Below are 21448 nucleotides of genomic sequence, written 5' to 3'. Positions count from 1 at the left end.
CTGAGTGAGTAGCTCCCCCCTCATTGCTGCTTTAACTCCGGTCAGGTCCAGAGTGAGTTGAGCCTTGAGACAGTACAGTAATGCAGGCATTACAGAAAGACTAAGGAACATTGTATTTGAGGTTACAGAATTGTTTATGTAAGAGTGGAATCATAGCAGTCCTTTAACCCCTTAAGACTCTAGGGGCAGTATTTCATTTTTGGATAAAAAGACGTGCCCGTTTTTAGCGCAATATTTTGTCACGAAAAGATGCTCGACTATGCTTGGAATTGATAGTTTTGGAAAGAAGACACTCTGACGTTTCCAGAACTGCAAAGATTTTCACTGTGAGTGCCTTAGAACAAAACCTACAGGCAAAACCAAGATGTTTGAGCGACCAGGAAATCAACAGGATTTCTGATGGCACGTTTTCCATGATCGCCTTATATGGCTGTGAATGCGACAGGAATGAACGGACACTTTCTATCGTTTCCCCAAGGTGTCTGCAGCATTGTGACGTATTTGTAGGCATATCATTGGAAGATTGACCATAAGAGACTACATTTACCAGGGGTCCCGCACGGTGTCTGTGTGGAAATTGGTGCGCAAAAGTCACCTACCAGTATTTTTCCATCCGAATCTGAGAACAATGCAGGCTTCCAGGAATGGCATTTCAATGAAGAGATATATGACAAAACACCTTGAGGATTGATTCAAACAACGTTTTCCATGTTTCAGTCGATATTATGGAGTTAATTCGGAAAAAAGTTCGACGTGTAGGTGACTGAATTTTCGGTTAGTTTCGGTAGCCAAATGCATAGTAACAAAACGGAACGTTGTGTCCTACACAAGCATCTTTCAGGAAAATCTGGACATCTGCTATGTAACTGAGAGTCTCCTCATTGAAACATCTGAAGTTCTTCAAAGGTAAATTATTTTATTTGATCCCTTTGCTGGTTTTTGTGAATATGTTGCGTGCTAAATGCTAACGCTAAATGCTAAGCTAGCTATCACCACTCTTACACAAATTATTGATTTTCTCTGGTTCTAAAGCATATTTTGAAAATCTGAGACGACAGGATTGTTAAGAAAAGGATAAGCTTGAGAACAGGCATATTTATTTCATTTCATTTGCGATTTTTAGAAATCGCTAACGTTGCGTTATGGTAATGAGCTTGAGGCTATGATTACGCGACCGAATGCGGTGTGGGTCAGCCTAAGAGGTTAACAGTAAGAGTTCCAGTTATGAATTGATTCCCTATACATACATGAGACTACATGGACAGAATGCATCTATACATGTATCTATTGATCCATCACTGTTTGAGATTTAAGAGTTCCAGTTATAGGTGCATGCCTGTTTCTATATACTGTACAAAGAAGATTCCACTTCTAGTTAACCCCCTAGAGTCGATGTCCGCACCACCGCAGAAATCTAATTAGCATAATATAACAATGCCTATAAAAATTCATCTGTTTAAACTAGAGATATCTGTTTTGCATTGGATGCGTCTCAATCGACCGCATCTGCCGATGTCGCACTTCCGCATCTGCAGTGAACGGTAACAGAGCTAGAGCGGTGTTTGTCAGACCATGAGACATCTGCAGTGAATGGTAACAGAGCTAGAGCGGTGTTTGTCAGACCATGAGACATCTGCAGTGAACGGTAACAGAGCTAGAGCGGTGTTTGTCAGACCATGAGACATCTGCAGTGAACGGTAACAGAGCTAGAGCGGTGTTTGTCAGACCATGAGACATCTGCAGTGAACGGTAACAGAGCTAGAGCGGTGTTTGTCAGACCATGAGACATCTGCAGTGAACGTAACAGAGCTAGAGCGGTGTTTGTCAGACCATGAGACATCTGCAGTGAACGGTAACAGAGCTAGAGCGGTGTTTGTCAGACCATGAGACATCTGCAGTGAACGGTAACAGAGCTAGAGCGGTGTTTGTCAGACCATGAGACATCTGCAGTGAACGGTAACAGAGCTACAGCGGTGTTTGTCAGACCATGAGACATCTGCAGTGAACGGTAACAGAGCTAGAGCGGTGTTTGTCAGACCATGAGACATCTGCAGTGAACGGTAACAGAGCTACAGCGGTGTTTGTCAGACCATGAGACATCTGCAGTGAACGTAACAGAGCTAGAGCGGTGTTTGTCAGACCATGAGACATCTGCAGTGAACGGTAACAGAGCTAGAGCGGTGTTTGTCAGACCATGAGACATCTGCAGTGAACGGTAACAGAGCTAGAGCGGTGTTTGTCAGACCAAGAGACCTCCAAAAAATTGGTCTCCTCACAAAGTTGTCTCTAGTGTCCAAATGGTTTATGACCCCTCTAAAGAACGATGAGACTCTCACAAACACAATGGTGTTCTCCGTTTTTGCTCTACAACCCTCACAAGCAAATTGGGACTCCTCTGAAGTCGGTACAGCCAATCTGCCAACCAGAAACAGCAGGGATTCAAACTTTAGAACCCAGTTCCTACATTTGAATATAAAAATTGATTTTATCAAACAAAACGATGCTACATTCTATCTCTGGGACCCTCAGGATGACAAATCAGAGCAAGATTACTGAATGTTAGTACATTATTTACCTTCAGGGGTGAATGTATCAAACCAGTTGCTGTGATAAAAGTGTTTTGGTGTTGTGCACTATCCTCAAATAATAGCATGGTATTTTTATGCTGTAAAAGCTACAGTAAATTGGACAGTGCAGTTAGATTAACAAGCTTAAGCTTTCTGCCCATATAAGACATGTCTATGTCCTGGGACATAGATTCCCCCCTGGCTTAGACAAGTATAAATACAGGATGGAGAGGAAGGAGGGAAGAAAGCTGAGATACAGATCCACTACAGATGACGTGTTGAAGAGAGCAAATCAAGCCCTTATCTTTTAGCCTCTCCTCTCCATATTGTCACGCCCTGATCTGTTTCACCTGTTCCTGTGATTGTCTCCACCCCCTCCAGGTGTCGCTTATTTTCCCCAGTGTATTTATCCCTGTGTTTCCTGTCTCTCTGTGCCAGTTCATCTTGTATGTTAGTCAAGTCAACCAGCGTGTTTTTCCTGTACTCCTTTTGCTGTTCTCTTTTTTTCCAGTCTTCCCGGTTTTGACCCCTGCCTGACTCTGGACTATTTTCCCGCCTACCTGATCATCCTGCCTGCCCTGACCTTGATTCTGCCTGCCCTTCAGTACCTTTTGGATTCTGAACTGGTTTTGACCATTTTGCCTGTCCACAACTATTCTCTTGCCTTACAATATGTATTATTCCAATAGGTTAAGACTCCAACCATCTGCCTCCTGTGTCTGCATTTGGGTCTTGCCTTGTGTAATGATACATACAGCTTTCTACCATGGGAAAACACAAACTCAACTCAACTGTGTAATGTCAGTCAATGTCAGATATGACAATCATTTGATTGAGAAGGAGATTATGTGAACCTTGTAGATTGTTACTTTTTTTCTTTATCTGAATCTTTCTCTCTCTATGACAATCTCTATGGCCAATATCGGCTATGTACCCATTATCTAAGGCCACGGTGCTCAGCTTTGCCTGGTTCATCATGTTCATCATGTTCAAAACCACCCTATTATACAGTGCCGTCAGAAAGTATTCAGACCCCTTGACTTTTTCCACGGCTTTATTCTAAAATTCATTGAATCATTTTTTTTTGCCTCATCAATCTACACACAAGATTGTATGACAAAGCAAAATACAGGTTTTTCGAAATGTTTGTTAATTTACATACGGATTCAGACCCTTTACGCAGTACTTTGTTGGAGCAACTTTGGCAGCGATTACAGCATCGAGTCTTCTTGGGTATGACGCTACAATTTAATTTTAAATTTCAATTGTACCTTTATTTTACTAGGCAAGTCAGTTAAGAACAAATTCTTATTTTCAATGACGGCCTAGGAACAGTGGGTTAACTGCCTGTTCAGGGGCAGAACGACAGATTTGTACCTTGTCAGCTCAGGGATTCAAACTTGCAACCTTTCGGTTACTAGTCCAACACTCTAACCACTAGGCTACCCTGCCTCCCCAAGCTTGGCACACTTGTATTTAGGGAGTTTCTCCCATTCTTCTCTGCAGATCCTCTCAAGCTCTGTCAGGTTTGATGGGGAGCGATGCTGCACAGCTATATTCAGGTCTCTCCAGAGATGTTCGATCAGGTTCAAGTCCAGGATCTGAATGGGCCACTCAAGGACATTCAGAGTGTGTCCCGAAGCCACTCCTGAGTTGTCTTGGCTGTGTGCTTAAGGTCGTTATCCTGTTGGAAGGTGAACCTTCGCCTCAGTCTGAGGTCCTGAGCGCTCTGCAGCAGGTTTTCATCATGAATCTCTTTGTACTTTGCTCCATTCATCTTTGCCTCGATCTTGACATCCCCACAATATGATGCTGCCACCACCATGTAGGGATGATGCCAGGTTTCCTCCAAATGTGAAACTTGGCATTCAGGCCAAAGAGTTGCATCTTGGTTTCATCAGACCAGAGAATCTTGTTTCTCATTCACACTAGTCACATCTCTAACCGGCATCTGCTCTCCAATTTGGTGGCAACAAATCATTGATACAACAAAGGTACACCCCATGGCTACTCTTAAGGTAGTTTAAGTTCCTGGTAGAAAAAGGGCCAATGTTTGGAGCCACTTTACTCATTGTCTTGATTCAAGACCGAATGCAACGTTTCCACTGAGAAGTTTTGTTTATTACTGCATTTTCACCCACAAGTTGACGGAAAAATACACCAACAAGAGACATCTGAAAGCGCATCATTCCAATATATACGCTCAGGTAATAACAGATTGATAATGCTGGCTAGTTAGCTTGCTGCAACCTAACAGACCACTACTTATGACAGAACGTTGATTACAATATACCTACAGTATGTCAAGCGGCAGGGCTCCAGACTGCAACCATTTAGTCACATTTTGCGATCTTTTGACTTGGCTCTGCGAGTTACATTTTTAATTGGCCACTTGATGTGTGCTCTGGGAGAGGGAAAAAAGCCTTCTAATTGTATAACGTTTCTATATCCAATTATGGGAAATACATAGCTTTGGAAGCAACTACTGTTGGTCTCAGCCTTCTGTGGGTATAATTTTTATTTGTCATCTTAATATCGAGCTCAATAGAAACTATTCAACAACTGAGATTTGAAATTACTTTAACTTTGGGCATGAAAAACGGTCCCTTTCCGCCCCTTTCTACATTTTCTAACATTAATGGGGTGTGCCTTTGGTGGTTCTTCGATATATCATTCTGGACATGCGCACCGTGACCAACATTTAGTTTGTTAGCTAGTTTGTTAGCTAAGCTAGCCACTTTAGCTAGCCAGTAACTCTTCCAGTATGTGTTGACATCATTTTAAAGGATTTGTTATTGGACCGAAGCTGTAGAGATCCATAAGCAATGACACTTCTGTAACCAAATATCGTATTCATCCCTTTTATTTACGCATTCAATTACCTGGTACGATGGTGCATTAATCAGTTATACAGTTTAAAACTGTTCTTTTTGCGTTTTTACCCAAAGTCGACTGTTAATTATGATACGAAACATACGAAATGGTCAATTGCGCATCAGCCATTGCAAGTGCATAGGGTAGCAGGCTCCAACAGCAAAGTATTTTTAGCAAATAACATTTACTGTTAGATTAATACATGATTACTAGCAGTGGGTATTATATTTAGTGTTAGCAATCTAGCAAATTTGTTTTGAGTTTTCACTTCCTCATGGTGGTGAATTAGCCCCCAAATAAATGTGCCTATGATATTAGTGCACATAAAGATGTAGGAAAATTAATCTAAATTCAACAACACATTTCAGAAAATTCTGGAGTCCTATTTTGACATTAAAATATAACCCTAATAATACCCTATTGTCAACCTACAATTCATGGCAATCACAGGATTAGGTTGTACATCAAAATATGTTGAATCATGCATTCCTGCTTGGACAGATGAAACAACTTATTTATTGAATAGCTTACCATCTCAGTAGTCTATTACACAGTGTCAGGCACTGTGGATGACTTTATAAGGTGATTCAAAAAAATGTTTATATTGTGTGGTGCCGCAGAAACAAATTGCTGCAACCAAATCATGAGCTGGTGCCACCAACTGAAAAAGTTAGTGGCACCAGTGTCACTAGGGGAAAATGTTAGTCTGGAGCACTGTCAAGGGGTGTGATTTTTATCTGCTGCAGATTAATGTGTTCTTCTACCAATTTGGCTGTTGGGAAGAGAATCACACGATAGTATGTTATGCCGAAACATATGCTGGTAAGACAAGGCTATGTATGTTTGTGCACATGGAAGTCAGTGATAGATTAATTAGGCAATAAAAATGTGACTAAAATGAGACTGAACTAAAAGGGCATTAAGTTGACTAAAATGACCAACTGTTTTTGTCATTTTAACAATAACTAGACTAAATCATTATTTCAAAATGTGACAAAAACTTAGTGACCTATTAGTTAAAATAACTAAGATTAGACTAAATGTAAAAAGAGTGGCAAATTTAACACTGGCACACACACACACACACACAATCAGACGCAGCCTGTGAGATGTTATTGGATCGGCTGACAGTGCTCTTTACCAGGAAGTCACCCACAGCCAAATCAACCACATGTTAATGACCTCTTAAAATTTCCTCCACACCAACAACAATGCAAGAATCAGAGTGAGTGACCACAAAAACACCCCAACACACACACATGCACACACAAACACATTGTTCTGCATCATTTGTTTGCAGAGCCTGTGTAATGCTATTTTCTTCCCATTCTCCCGCATTTGCATTTGTAAAAAAGTTGGAAACGACTCCAGGTATTTTTTTATTTCATCATAGTTGATATCAGAGGATATAAGCTTGTCATGCATATTTATGTATATAATTACATTCAAAATGCAGTGTGGAACACCCAGAGGTTCTGAGTTTATTTAATGTCACCTTGTGAGAGAGAAGGAAAGAAAGAAAATAACAGTTCTCTGGGAAATGGGAGGAATACAAGGTTTGTGTGTGTATGCGTGCGTGCTAGTTTGTGTGAGCGCACGTGGATATACGTAGATTGTCTGGCATTAACAACGCCTGTCTCTGTGTGGTACGCATGGGCTTCCTGAATCCCACTTCTTTCAACCTCCACTGTTTCCCTCACTTCTAAACAACATTCTGCCGCACTAATTAGCGTGCCTCACCGCAGTTTGGCAAAAATGTACAGTTTTAAAATCACAGGTTCAGGTAGGAGAAGGTGGGAGGAGGTGAGGAGGGAGGAAGCGAGGGAGGGAGAGAGGGAGATGACAATGATACCGCACATGAAAAACACCAAAGGAGAAATATTTTTTACCCTGCATTGCAATCTCTGTGTGATGCTCAGCTCAGTTTGAAACAGAAACACACACAGTGAGAGATTCATCCACCTTTCTAGCCACTCTGACAAATAATCAACACTTATACAATACTATAGCACACTCTAAACCTAGGGCTCGATTCAATCCGTATAGAACTGAAGATCAGCGCTGTGGTGCGATAGAAATTGAAAGGTCATTTCAGATTTAGCTGACATATGCAGCGTTTACCGTGAATGCATTCTCTGCAAATGCAGGAACATTGTATTTGAATGTCAATCAGGCTACGACACGGAACTTTAGCACTACGGAGTGATTCGAGACTCTACACTCCAACATCTACCTCATAATTACTATTATCCACCCTGAGATAACAACACCCCAAATCACAGTGGACCTCCTTCCTCAAACAACTCATATTGCCTGAAGTTATGAGAGTTCTAAAATAGATTTTAGTAATGTGATTGGGTGTGCCGAGTCTCTTTTTCTAATTTGCTGAATTTATGGATAGATATCTAACACCTGCTCTAAGACATTGAATGTTCACGTGCAATATGTTCCTATTTTGATCTACAACACACCATGCAGATATGGGGCTGGTATATCTGAGGTTTATTTAAGGTGGAAAATAGAGAGACTTTGTAGAATATTCACATGGAGTGAGGTGTTGTTGTGTGAGGAGTTCACGCAAAGCCTTCTGTCTGAATACAAAGCACGACCACAGAATGCTCGGACTGGTAAACAAACAGACCATCTTAGTAGACATCGCTGTCAAGTAGAAGGAATGTGCTGAACATGTAGAAATACAAGTCTGACCACAATAAGCATCACGCGTACAATTCTATGTCTAGTTGTGGGTGGGTAAACAGTGGCAGCATAGCTAATATAAAGAGAATATTTTTTGATACACTATGTAATGTATAGGGTATATCCTTATCATTTGCACCATGCATAAGTAAATTCCACACGGATTCAATTTCTACTTGTGGTGGTTGTTAAGCAACAGCACAATTTATAAAGCCTAAAGAGCATCATTTCCAGTATGCAATTAAACTTGTCAGCCTCCTATCATCTGTCACCTGAACTAAGTGTAATTTAGTCATCAGTGATGCTTTGCCCCCAGCCTCATCCCAGATGGCGATAAAGCGTTTTCACATCAATGAGAGAAAAAACAGCTCATCTAAACGGGGAGGATGCCGTCTCATGTGCTCTCCGTCGGAGTTTCCTGTTATAGCCTATGGATGTGTCCCAAATGGCACCGTGCGGAGGCTGTGAATGACTGGTCCTGACGCCCATGCATACATGCACCACCAGATGGCCAGCACATCACACAACCCCCTCACAGGCAGCCCTTGGCCCCAGTGACGGGCATCTAGACTGGAGCAGTGTCGTTGCGTCTTTCCCCCACCACAGTCAGGTGGAGAGGTCCGTTGCCAAGATTCCCAGTTTCTCTGTGGCCCTGTTGCACCCCACAGATGGGAAATGCAAAGCAGCTCCTCTGAAGGATGCAGACAACATCAAAGAATTGAATAGATGAGTGTTATATTGTATCTCTAAGGCCATAGCTCTCCAGTGGCGTCATTCCACCGGCCCTGGTGGTGCCCATCCTCTAATACAGTAAACTCTGCTTTTGAGTCTGATGCACAGTGGGACAGAGTACGTCAGCATAAAAAAAACACACACACACACACACACACACACAATTCTGCCTCTGAGACACAGTGGGACTGAGTGCGTAAGCAGCCGCCCTCCTTCCGACAAACCTCACCACAGGCTCCTCAGTCCTCACTACTCACAAAGGAGTGAGTCAATGAAGGGGACCTGGAACTATAGGTCACTGCCAACAGAACCTTGAACCCCTATGGCATTATGACAGTACAGTTATCATGTATTCTAATTGGAACCAACAGGACCCTAAAAGGCTTTTACCCCCAAGCCATAAGATTGCTAAATACTTAGTGCGGGGTAGCTATTTGGTTAACTATTTAACTATCTGCATTGACTGTTTTTGCGTTAACTTTTTTAACTCACACATACGCTGCTGCTACTTTATTTATTGCATTATCCTGTTGACTAGTCACTCTATTCCCATCTATATGTATCTACCTCAATTATTCGTACCCCTGCACTTCAACTCGGTACTGGTACCCCGTGTATATAGCCACGTTATTGTTACTCATTGTGTATTTATTATTACTTTGACATATTATTACTTTTCTATTATTTCTCTATTTTCTTTCTCTCTGCATTGTTGGGTAAGGCCCGTGAGAAAGCATTTTGATGTTAGTCTACACCTGTTATTTACGAAGCATGTGACAAATAAACATTTTCCAAACCTTTGTGTGTGACAGTCCTGTAAAGTATTCCTGCCTGGCTCTTTTTCCCAATCACGGTGAAGTATCCAGTCGCTTTCAGCTTTCCTGTCACTGACTGTCATTGACCACAAAAGGGGCCACAGATGGCCACGCAGATCCATAAAGCTCTACTCTCTCAGTAGGGAGGCCTTGTGTTTTGTGCGGTCTCAACTGACTCAACCGAAGTGTATAATACAATCCCTGCTGTGTTGTCTGGTGTTTCTCTACCGGACAGAGAGCTACAGGTGTACTGTTTTCATTTGATCACTATGTGGCAGGACATGCAAATTGTAGTGTATTTGAGGTTTAAAAAGCCTTCTAAAGATTGTAATTTCCACTTTAAAATGCCAGAGTTGATTTATCTTAACAAAAAATGAACAAGAATGTACATTAATTATAACCCACATAAAAATTCACATTTCCTGTTGCTGCGAAATACTTTTTGTGCTGTGAGAAACTGGTCAAATGAATATAGAATATCTGTATAGACCTTCCCCAGAAATGCATTTCATGCAAGCTCTGAACAAAAGCATTAATTAGACCTTAAAAGTTCAATCGACTTCAATACAGAATGCAGAATCGGAAAAAAGAATGCAGATCCACTGGAAACATGCTTACTGACTGATCCAAAGGAACAGTCATTTTACTCTGTTTGTATTATTTATGGAGGGATGACAAAATAAATGATCCTTTTCCGGATTCTTTAAGAAGGGAACAGAACTCTCTCTGTTAGATCCCACCTCTATAGACCATATAGTTCAATTGTCCTAGCTACAATCCCCTTGATCAACGATTGATTGAGTCAATATCCTCAGTCTTCGTCAGGCATAAACTGTACAATGCAATTTAACTTCATGACTTAATGAGCAGAAGCTTAATCATCAAGCATCCACAAACTACTGTGCCTCACATCTGACAGAGAGCCATCTATCAAGGGATTTGTTATAACACAGAGTTGCTATAAGATGTGTGTTCTGTTCCTTCATCATTTTGATCGCTTTAACTCACTTGCTAGGAAGCATGGCAAAAGGGAATACTGCACTTGATAAATCATTCCAGAATTGACGCTTCGATGTGAGCTATGTCTGTGTCTCCTATGGCCCCTGGTCAAAGGTAGTGCACTACATTGGGAAAAGGGTACAATTTAAGATGCAAACTATATTTGGTCCTTCTGTAGCTCAGTTGGTAGAGCATGGCGCTTGTAACGCCAGGGTAGTGGGTTCTATCCCCGGGACCACCCATACGTAGAATGTATGCACACATGACTGTAAGTCGCTTTGGATAAAAGAGTCTGCTAAATGGCATATATATATATATATATATATATATATATTTTTTTTTTTTCATAGAGGATTGGCACTTAACAAAGTCACAGTTCATATGATGTGGGATCATATTCTGATCTTATTCACATCCTTACATGTCATTAATAAGATGGTGCTAATGGATTCTGAAGCTGACATGCTGTAACACTCCATAATGACATGTTCTGTCTGTGGGATCACTTCATCATCAGCAATACACACCCACAAATACACACAGACACACACGCACACTGTACACTTCTCTATCAGGTCCATCGTTGACATGATCCTTACCTAAAAACATCACTCCCAGTGTAATGTCCAGTCTCTGAATTATTAAATCATTCACACAGGCCTCCTCTCCTTTTTCGCCTAGTGCATCATGGGTAATTACAGTTAGCCCTGGGAGTGGAGAACAGGTGTTGATTAAAAGTAGCTATGTATAGGACGTAGGGGCTTCTCTTCATAGGTTTCAAGAAAGGTCAAAGTTCTCCATGTGGCGTACGGAAGGTGTTGCACTGACAAAGTGACAGAGGTCTCTGTGAACAAACGCCGTAGAGGAGCCGAGCTTCAAACAGCTAATGTGGGCAGCTACTGCAAGCCTCCCAGGTGGATAATTATTCCAGCCCGACCAAAGCCAAATGAAATGTACAGAACTGGAACTAGAAGCAAGTGGAGGTAGGTGGAGATGGGATGCAACCTGTTTCCGGTAACTGTTGTCTTCTCTTTTTTTTAAAGTGTTTTTCCCCCTGTATATTACACTTCCTATCCAACATGACACCATCTTAAAGACATAGTGTAGACACTTACAGACATAGCAACCCACTCATAAACATAAACACACACCCAAGTACACACACAAAGACACACAAACACAGTATTTGGAGTACTGACTCATGAAACAGGAATACGACATCTTCTCAGCTGGGACCAATTAGTTAGAGAGCTTTGAATCGTCAGCGAAAGCCGAGAACTGAATTTCATCTCACTCTATCTTAGCTCCATCTCTTTCTTCCTCTCGTTAAACCTGAATACTGATATCACGTTAACAGCACGCCTCTACCAGCACGTCTCACATCTATCTACCAGCACGTCTCACATCTATCTACCAGCACGTCTCACATCTATCTACCAGCACGTCTCACATCTATCTACCAGCACGTCTCACATCTATCTACCAGCACGTCTCACATCTATCTACCAGCATGTCTTACATCTATCTACCAGCACGTCTCACATCTATCTACCAGCACGTCTCACAGCTATCTACCAGCAGGTATATGCAGGCATAGGCACAGAAAAAAGACTAATTCAACACCTGATACCTAATGTGCAAAGTGAATAATACTGTGTGGCTCATAGCTAAAAAGACTGCATAGCTGCATCCTCCAAGGCTCGCTTCGGAACCTGCGATGACTGAAAGAAACTGACCAAAACTAAGTTGTCCTATTTGACGGTGGGTAATGGTAGCCTACCTTAACCTCAACTGTTTGTCATGTGTAATATATTAGACATAATCAAATATCACATTGTATGAGGATTCATTAGTATTATTTGATTAGATTTTTATTACACATGGAGGGGTGGGGGCTTAGACTCCTATGGGTGGGGTGTGAGATGACGAGGTGTAAAGGTACCTGTATGGACCATAGACGGTATAGAAATAACTGGACACAGTCATAACCAGTTAATGAATGGATTTCTATGAGAAACGTACCTGGATGGAAACGTCACTGTAGGAGCCTCCGATGACTCCAGAAATGGCCAGAGGGACATCATCCTGGATGGGGTTGGATCCATCTGGACAGATGAACCCCGGCTCGTGCACCTTAGTGAGGGAGGCTCGTACAAACTCCAGGCTCTGCTCCAGAGCGTAGGTGTCCTTAGAGCAAGTGTCCAGGATGTGGGCTCCCAGCCTGAGGCCTGGCAGCAACCTCTCGTCTGCATTGATCTCGTCCAGCGCTAAAAGCATCGCCTCCAGTCTCTGGATCCCTCTTTGCTCGTTGATCTTCCCACAGTCCTCCACCCCCTCACCCTTCTCGTGCACCGGGAACAGTCCGCCGATCACCAGGTCCCCGTCGATGGTGATCTCCCTCTTGGTGGAAGGGGGGAATCTGTTGTTAGGGCTGGCCAGGGCCTCAGAGATGAGCAGGTCAAAGAGGAGCAGGTGAAGGGACCACCAAGGGGCAGCCTTGGCCCAGAGCCCAGGGCAGAGGAGGCCGGTGGTGGGCATGGTGAGGTAGTCTAGCTGGGGTCAGTGTAGTGGGTCGTGGGTAATTGGGTGTAGGAGTGAGACACAGAAGGGTGAGGTGGATCACTCTAGAGCCTACTCTTGACACTCATCTCATCTTGGTTATTCACTGCAAGTGGGGGAGAGGAAAATGAATAATATATCATTGTTCATGTTACATTTCCAGTAATGTTATGGTACTTCAGTTATAAAAGTGACTGATACAAATTTGTAATTAAAATAGCATTTTTGCCCCCTCCAAAATAAAAGCACAGAATTTATTCCAAAGAATCCTAATTGAGGTTCACAGATGCTATTTGCTCCTACTCATGGCAGGAAGGTGTGCAAATCCGGACTTTCCTCACTACCTCGAGTCTAGTTTAAAAGAAAAAACTTCACAATTGTGTCAACAAGGCTCTTTATCCACTTCCCCAGAGTCAGAATAATTTGTGGATACCATTTTTATCTCCGTGTCCAGTATGAAGGAAGTTAGAGTTAGTTGTGCTTACGCTATGGCTGGATGTCTACGGAAACTACCTCTAACTTCCTTCATACTGGACACAGAGACATACAAATGGTATACACAAGTTCATCTGCCTCTGGGGATGTGGCCTCGTTGCCAAAATCCCAAAGTATCCCTTTAAGGTGTAAAGGGAATAGATGTCTTCATTTTTCCCATACATCTTTGAACAACCTCTACATGTTGATTTAACAGCCCTTCTATAAGAGCTCTCAATCTTAAAGACTGGCTGCAGGTGGTTGTGACTCTCGGCAAATTCCTCAAGATGCACTTCACCCCAGCAACTTATCTTGTGCCACATAACCAGACTGTCAGCCATCTCAACAGATGAGTGAGTATGTCGCCCGTCCTCAGAAAGCCACTGTGTGTGTGTGTCTGTGTGTATTTGTGACTCGTTTCAGGAAGCTAGGCATATGTCGCATGTCACCACTTCACAGAAGAGGCATTTGAATGTAATTTATTTATCAAAATGTGTTTTTTGGCAGAAATGGCTTCTGGAACATGTGAACTTTCATCTGCCTTAATAGAAAATGAGGATGTCATCTGTAAATACTAATACAATTGTTAAATTACGAGCTTAGTTGGTTTACCCACGAAAAAAGACAGGGAACCTTCCCGCTAGCCATGATTGGCTGAGATAATGGATGGGCTGAACGTGCAGATAGATGAGTTCAGATTGGTCTGCCATTTAGCATGCTTCTGTCTATAATGTGAGCTCCGCAGTATGTGTAGATAATCCTTGCTACCACTACTTTTTTTAAAGATATAATGTTATCCATGGAGAACTGCAAAAGTGTTGCTACTCCTCTCAACCACATTGCTGCCCTGAGTTTAGCAGGCACTATCGGCCAAGATTAGTGGGAAAAGGTTTTGATGGACTACTTTCTGCACACAGTCAATGTGAACCGGAGTGACTTGACATAACGCAGGCCAAACAAGCTGTACAAACAAAACCGAGTTAAATGGGTTCCAGTCTGCCATTAAGCATTCATCCATGTACACGGGTAATTATACATTTCTAATTTTGTCAGAAAGTCATTTTCATTGCAAGATAAAGTGTACTGTTCGCTGGCAAGCGAACGTTAGTTTGCTGGTTCGCTAGCTAATCCATTTGAATTGCTAGGTATAGCATAATGTTAGCTAGCTAGCTCACATTGAACCTAGTTGGTTAGCTTTAACTACCTGTAGATACATACCAGATCATTTCATAAATGGTGGCTAGCTATGACAATCAGTTTTGTATTGCTAGTAGTATGGGTTGGGAGTATGGTTCATTGTTTAGCTAGCTACATGTCTTAAGAAAAGACTCCACTTTGCCAGATGATTACACAACCCATCAAGTTAGCCAGGTGTGTCTGTGGGTGATTACGGCCATATATTGTATTTCATGAACATGTGTATGTGTCTAGACAATAGTGACCCAACCACTTACCTCATGTGGCTGGGGGGTGGTTATCGCATGTCTTTCACGTCCCATCAATTTAGACAAGTGTGTCTGGTAGGGGTGTGCTGATATGGCCATACTCATATTCATAATCGTATCTGTAAATTGACACGTGACAGTTGGATAGGATGATACATGTGATCAGAAAAAGCTGAAGGGGTTTTAATATGCCTAAATAGTTATTGGTAATTTATCTCCCTTCTCACTGCAAAAAAAAAGATGCAGATTAGGAGCAGCTCGCGAAGATGTCAGTGCATATGTGTGTCTGTGTCCTCATTTTGTTGCAGACAACCAAGTTTGCTGTCACTGAGTCAGAATGCGCATTAGCATTTCAGCTTTTTTCCCTATCCTTGCCCAACTTATTAGATATTATGCACATTGATAGCTTGATAGCAAATGTCCTCGCAATGTGATTTATCATAGTAGCAGGCAGTAACAATCTAAATGATCAGACCGAAAACATGCAGAGAAAAGTGATCCTGAAATTATGAGGAAAAAAAGATCTTCACTCTATCCAATCAGAGCAGTAGTATCAACAGCAGCAGTATCAAGTATCAAGCCAGTTGAGTTATTTAGACCACGCAAACGAGTGACTCAAAGACAGTACAGTATGGGTTACGAAACTCTCTGACTAACACATGAGAAACATCCTTGCTGGCACCCGAATAAATACTAGGATCATAACTGTATCCAGAAAATTGCCCATATCCGTTATTATACTTGTTTTGTCTGACTATTCGGCACACCTCTAGTGTCTTGGTAAGCATCATCTAATAATTATAAAATATTTATCTGCAAACTTTCTATTTTTTATATTGCTACTATGCAAATATAGAAGTAACCATTTCACTGTGACAATAATTGTGATTTTATTTGTGTGTTTACCAGAGATGGTAATGTGAAGAACAACACAACCTGCAGCAAGGTCAGATTAGGATATAGGCCAAGGGCTAGATAAAGTGTATTTTAACCTGGAGTTTTTCTTATTGTAGGCTAGAACTTTCACAATTTTTAGTTTTGAAATGTTTGGTTGTTTACTACACCAGCTTACTCATTCTGTTTAGCACATGGCCTCACATGTGAATCCTTGAAGAGATGGGTGGGGCTAAGGCTTAAGAGGGTGTAAACGATGCTGACTATATGTAGACAAAGAAGAGCTCTCCAGGAGGTGTACCAAAACATCCAAGGGCCATTTTCTCAAAAGTTCATTCACTTTCAAAGCAGAATTACTGTCCAATTGTTCCTCAACTGCAGTGTATGGCATATCATTTGTAGCTCTGATACTCTACTTTTATCCAATGTAAAAAAAAACACAATTTCAAATGTTGCTATATAAGACCGAATCAAGGTGGTTGGTCACGTTCCACTCCTCTGCCTGGATTTCCAAGCACCCCAGTCTACTGCCCTCTAGACATTTAAATACCTATATTCTCCAATTTTTTCCTAATTCATCATCTCTTTTTCTCTGTCTTCTCTCTCTCCCACAGCCACACAGACTCTACCTCTGAGTTTCTCTCCTACCCTTCCTCTTTCTACCATTTTGCGCATGATGAAAAAATAATAATAAATGACAATGCTTCAGTTAAAGTACAACTGGTTCATGTGGTTCCTGTTAGCCTGATAGCCTTGTCTGCATCCTAAATGGAACCATATTCCCTATAGTGTACTACTTTTGAACATGACCCATATGGCTTGTGGCAAAAGAAGTGGACTAGGGAATATGGTGCCATTTCGGATGCACAACTTAATCTGTCAAGTATAATGCTCCCTGGGTTTGTTAACCTTTCCATGTGTTTGTGCTCTTCATCGAAACATGATAGAAAGTCCAATTCCAGGCAGTCCAATCTATCATCTGTGTGCATGTCACGTGTCACTTGTTGATAGATATCACATTCCTAAAGTTAGCGTTTTCCACCTTGGCAAGTTTATTGACTGTATTTGTAGCAATAGCAGTGGGAAAGACTTCCACATAAAACATGAACAAAAGGGCAGCACATGTTTCATACTAGTGTAGAAAGTGATGTACTGTTATTGTCTCCTCGCCATGAGATTGCGTAATCATTCTGAAACACTTGACCTGGGAAAAGATTATTGGTGTTCATGCATGTTCCCGGGTGGTCTTTTGAACTAGCGGGTAAAAACGGGTAACTTCTACTAAAACGTTGATTAATGTGCACTGTCTCTGTAAAAAATAAAATAAATTCAAAATTATGCAACCAAACAGACTTACAAAAGGACTATACAATTACAAGCGAGTGGAATAACAAACAGACTAAACAGCTAAAATGTGAGAGGAATTAAATTTGATATCTGATTCAAGATATATCAATAATTCAACAATGTCAGACTCGGAGGAGGAGAGGAGAGGCGAGAGGAAAGGCGAGAGCTTGCTGCTGTTAACAAAGTGATATATTATAAAGTGGATCTTCTCTCTCCAACCATTTCAGGGTGATGGAAAGGACAAGGAGAGTTTTTACTCTAAGGATTTTTTTTGGGGGGGGGGAATTAGCTGTCAAAGCATGTGCTGACACAACAGACAATGATTTAGCCACAATCCTTCCAACCAAACTGGATTTCTCTGCCACAAGCAACTCAATTTTCTACGGGGAAACTATTGGAAAGTTTGATGTTTTTGGTGGAAAGCAATACTTAGCTCTTTTTCAGAGTTAACACTAGGCCCAGACTCCCATGAGAAACATTCAACGTTTATGCAGCTGAAATCACACGTCTAACTCAGGAAGCTTTTCCAGGCTACAATGATGCTGCCATCCAAATGGAACATTTTAGACATTTTGTAGCTGGATTGGATCTGGTGCTTCAGGCTAAGTGCCATGAACATGGGGCTGCTACTCTGTAACAGACACTTGTAATTGTTAGCCAGAGAGTACAGGATGAAGTTAATTTTAGCTCCCCAAGTCTAATGGTTAACATGCCTGCCACATCTAACCCCTCATTCCAGGCTTCACATGGTGAAACCACACCCACCGCTTCATGTGATGAAGCTTCATGTGATTAGCTTCACGTGATGGCTAATCAAAATTAATAGAGGCCCTTACAACCGACATCAAAGCACTGCAAAGTGATTTTTCAGATGGTGGACAGCATGATGGCTGTGGTAGACCTTCCCAAGACTACAGACAGTACTCTACAGACATAACAATGTCGGACGTCATGAACGGGGCTACAGCAGCTCTGGCTACAACAGACCTCAGACACCCATCAGTATGTATCTACAGACAGGGATAGGGACACAGTCACTACGACCACAAGAACAACAATAGGAGATGGCCCAAAAAGGAGGGCATTCGTTTGATAATTCACACACTCAAGACCAGGGAAATTAGTACTAGTTGGTACTGTGGGTCAAGTGCCAGGTCATCCCTCAAACAAGGCTCAAACTATCCATTGGTTACTGACAGGTTCCCATGGTTTCTACAGACAGGGACAAGACAGCCTTTAACACAGGGAGTGGGGTCTACCAGTTTAAAGTCATGCCGGTGGGCTTGTCCAAAACACCGCCGACGTTACAACACCTCATGGAACTTGTCTTCTGTGGTTGTCACTGGAACCAGTGCCTCATTTACCTGGATGACGTCATTGTGTTCAGCAGGAACTGTAAAGAACACATGTTTTCCAGAGATTCAGGTCAGCTGGTTTGAAGCTGAAGCCGTCAAAACGCACCTTTGCTCAGAGCCAAGTGACAATTCTATTTCATGTTGTGTCTGCCCAGGGCTTAAGACCAGATCCCAGAAATGTGGAGCATGTCAAAAATGTACCTCTCCCATCCTTTCCCACAGAAGTCAGGGCATTTGTGGGTTTGTGCACTTACTACTTGCGGTTTGGAACTTTGCCCAAATCGCAGCCCCACTGCACAAGCTCACACTCAAGGACGTTCCTTTTGAGTAGTCAAGGGAGGCAGATGACGTTTTCAAATACTTGAGACAGACCCTCTCAGTGCCACCTATCGTGTCATTCCCTGATTTTTCCCGAGCCCTTCCTCATTCACTGTGATGCATCCGAGATGGCAGTTGGTGCTGTTCTCAGTCAAGTGCAGAATGGCAGAGAATCAGTGATCGCCTATGCTAGTCACATGTTCAACCCATCTGAGAGAAACTGGTCCACATATGACAAGGAACTCTACGCTATAGCGTGGTTCATCTGATATTTCATACACTATCTGGGAGGCAATCCGTTCAAGGTCGTAACTGATCACATACCACACGTGTGGCTCAGGATGATCCCATTGGACAATGAACCTATAGGGCAGAGAGCACAATGGGCACTGGAACTCAATGTTTACAACTACGTGGTCAAGAAGAAACATGCCAATGGCAGTGACTTCCGGCGCCGACAGAGATGGCCGCCTCGCTTCGCGTTCCTAGGAAACTATGCAGTTTTTTGTTTTTTTTACGTGTTATTTCTTACATTAGTACCCCAGGTCATCTTAGGTTTCATTACATACAGTCGAGAAGAACTACTGAATATAATATCAGCGTCAACTGACCATCAGTATGACCAAGAATATGTTTTCCGCGACGCGGATCCTGTGTTCTGCCTTACAAACAGGACAACGGAATGGATCGCATGCAGCGACCCAAAAAAAAGACGTAGCGGTCTTCTGGTCAGACTCCGGACAAGGGCACATCGCGCACCACTCCCCAACATTCTTCTTGCCAATGTCCAGTCTCTTGACAACAAGGTTGATGAAATCCGAGCAAGGGTAGCATTCCAGAGGGACATCAGAGACTGCAACGTTCTCTGCTTCACGGAAACATGGCTTACTGGGAAGACGCTATCCGATGGGGTGCAGCCAACGGGTTTCTCCACGCATCGCGCCGACAGAAACAAACATCTTTCTGGTAAGAAGAGTGGCGGGGGCGTATGCCTCATGACTAACGAGACATGGTGTGATGAAAGAAACATACAGGAACTCAAAAACTTCTGTTCACCTGATTTAGAATTCCTCACAATCAAATGTAGACTGCATTATCTTCCAAGAGAATTCTCTTCGAATATAATCACAGCCGTATATATATCCCCCCCAAGCAGACACATCGATGGCTCTGAACGAACTTTATTTAACTCTTTGCAAACTGGAAACCATTTATCCGGAGGCTGCATTCATTGTAGCTGGGGATTTTAACAAAGCTAATCTGAAAACAAGAGTCCCTAAATTTTATCAGCATATCGATTGCGCAACCAGGGGTGGTAAAACCTTGGATCATTGTTACTCTAACTTCCACGATGCATATAAGGCCCTGCCCCGCCCCCCTTTCGGAAAAGCTGACCACGACTCCATTTTGTTGATTCCTGCCTACAGGCAGAAACTTAAACAAGAGGCTCCCACGCTGAGGTCTGTCCAACGCTGGTCCGACCAAGCGGACTCCACACTCCAAGACTGCTTCCATCACGTGGACTGGGACATGTTTCGTATTGCGTCAGATAAAAATATTGACGAATACGCTGATTCGGTGTGCGAGTTCATTAGAACGAGCGTTGAAGATGTCGTTCCCATAGCAATGATAAAAACATTCCCTAACCAGAAACCGTGGATTGATGGCAGCATTCGCGTGAAACTGAAAGCGCGAACCACTGCTTTTAATCAGGGCAAGGTGTCTGGCAACATGACCGAATACAAACAGTGCAGCTATTCCCTCCGCAAGGCTATTAAACAAGCTAAGCGTCAGTACAGAGACAAAGTAGAATCTCAATTCAACGGCTCAGACACAAGAGGCATGTGGCAGGGTCTACAGTCAATCACGGACTACAAGAAGAAACCCAGCCCAGTCACGGACCAGGATGTCTTGCTCCCAGGCAGATTATATAACTTTTTTGCCCGCTTTGAGGACAATATAGTGCCACTGACACGGCCTGCAACGAAAACATGCGGTCTCTCCTTCACTGCAGCCGAGGTGTGTAAGACATTTAAACGTGTTAACCCTCGCAAGGCTGCAGGCCCAGACGGCATCCCCAGCCGCGCCCTCAGAGCATGCGCAGACCAGCTGGCCGGTGTGTTTACGGACATATTCAATCAATCCCTATACCAGTCTGCTGTTCCCACATGCTTCAAGAGGGCCACCATTGTTCCTGTTCCCAAGAAAGCTAAGGTAACTGAGCTAAACGACTACCGCCCCGTAGCACTCACTTCCGTCATCATGAAGTGCTTTGAGAGACTAGTCAAGGACCATATCACCTCCACCCTACCTGACACCCTAGACCCACTCCAATTTGCTTACCGCCCAAATAGGTCCACAGACGATGCAAT

At 42.6% G+C, this 21448-nt stretch overlaps 1 protein-coding gene across 1 annotated transcript in view; it reads right to left on the bottom strand.

Annotated features, from left to right (window-relative positions):
• LOC124003463 (metabotropic glutamate receptor 2-like) overlaps positions 1–21448 on the bottom strand; it is a 73803-nt gene that overhangs the window by 38711 nt on the left and 13644 nt on the right. Inside the window, exon 2 of the mRNA XM_046311741.1 lies at positions 12707–13349. Coding sequence (XP_046167697.1) covers positions 12707–13222 — 516 coding nt within the window. The 5' untranslated portion in view covers positions 13223–13349. The remainder of the gene's footprint in view (positions 1–12706; positions 13350–21448) is intronic.

Source organism: Oncorhynchus gorbuscha, linkage group LG18 (assembly GCF_021184085.1).
Source record: "Oncorhynchus gorbuscha isolate QuinsamMale2020 ecotype Even-year linkage group LG18, OgorEven_v1.0, whole genome shotgun sequence".
NCBI classification, from domain to species: domain Eukaryota; kingdom Metazoa; phylum Chordata; class Actinopteri; order Salmoniformes; family Salmonidae; genus Oncorhynchus; species Oncorhynchus gorbuscha.
The sequence above is the reverse complement of the archived record's forward strand: the minus strand, read 5'-3'. Positions and strand labels throughout refer to the sequence as shown.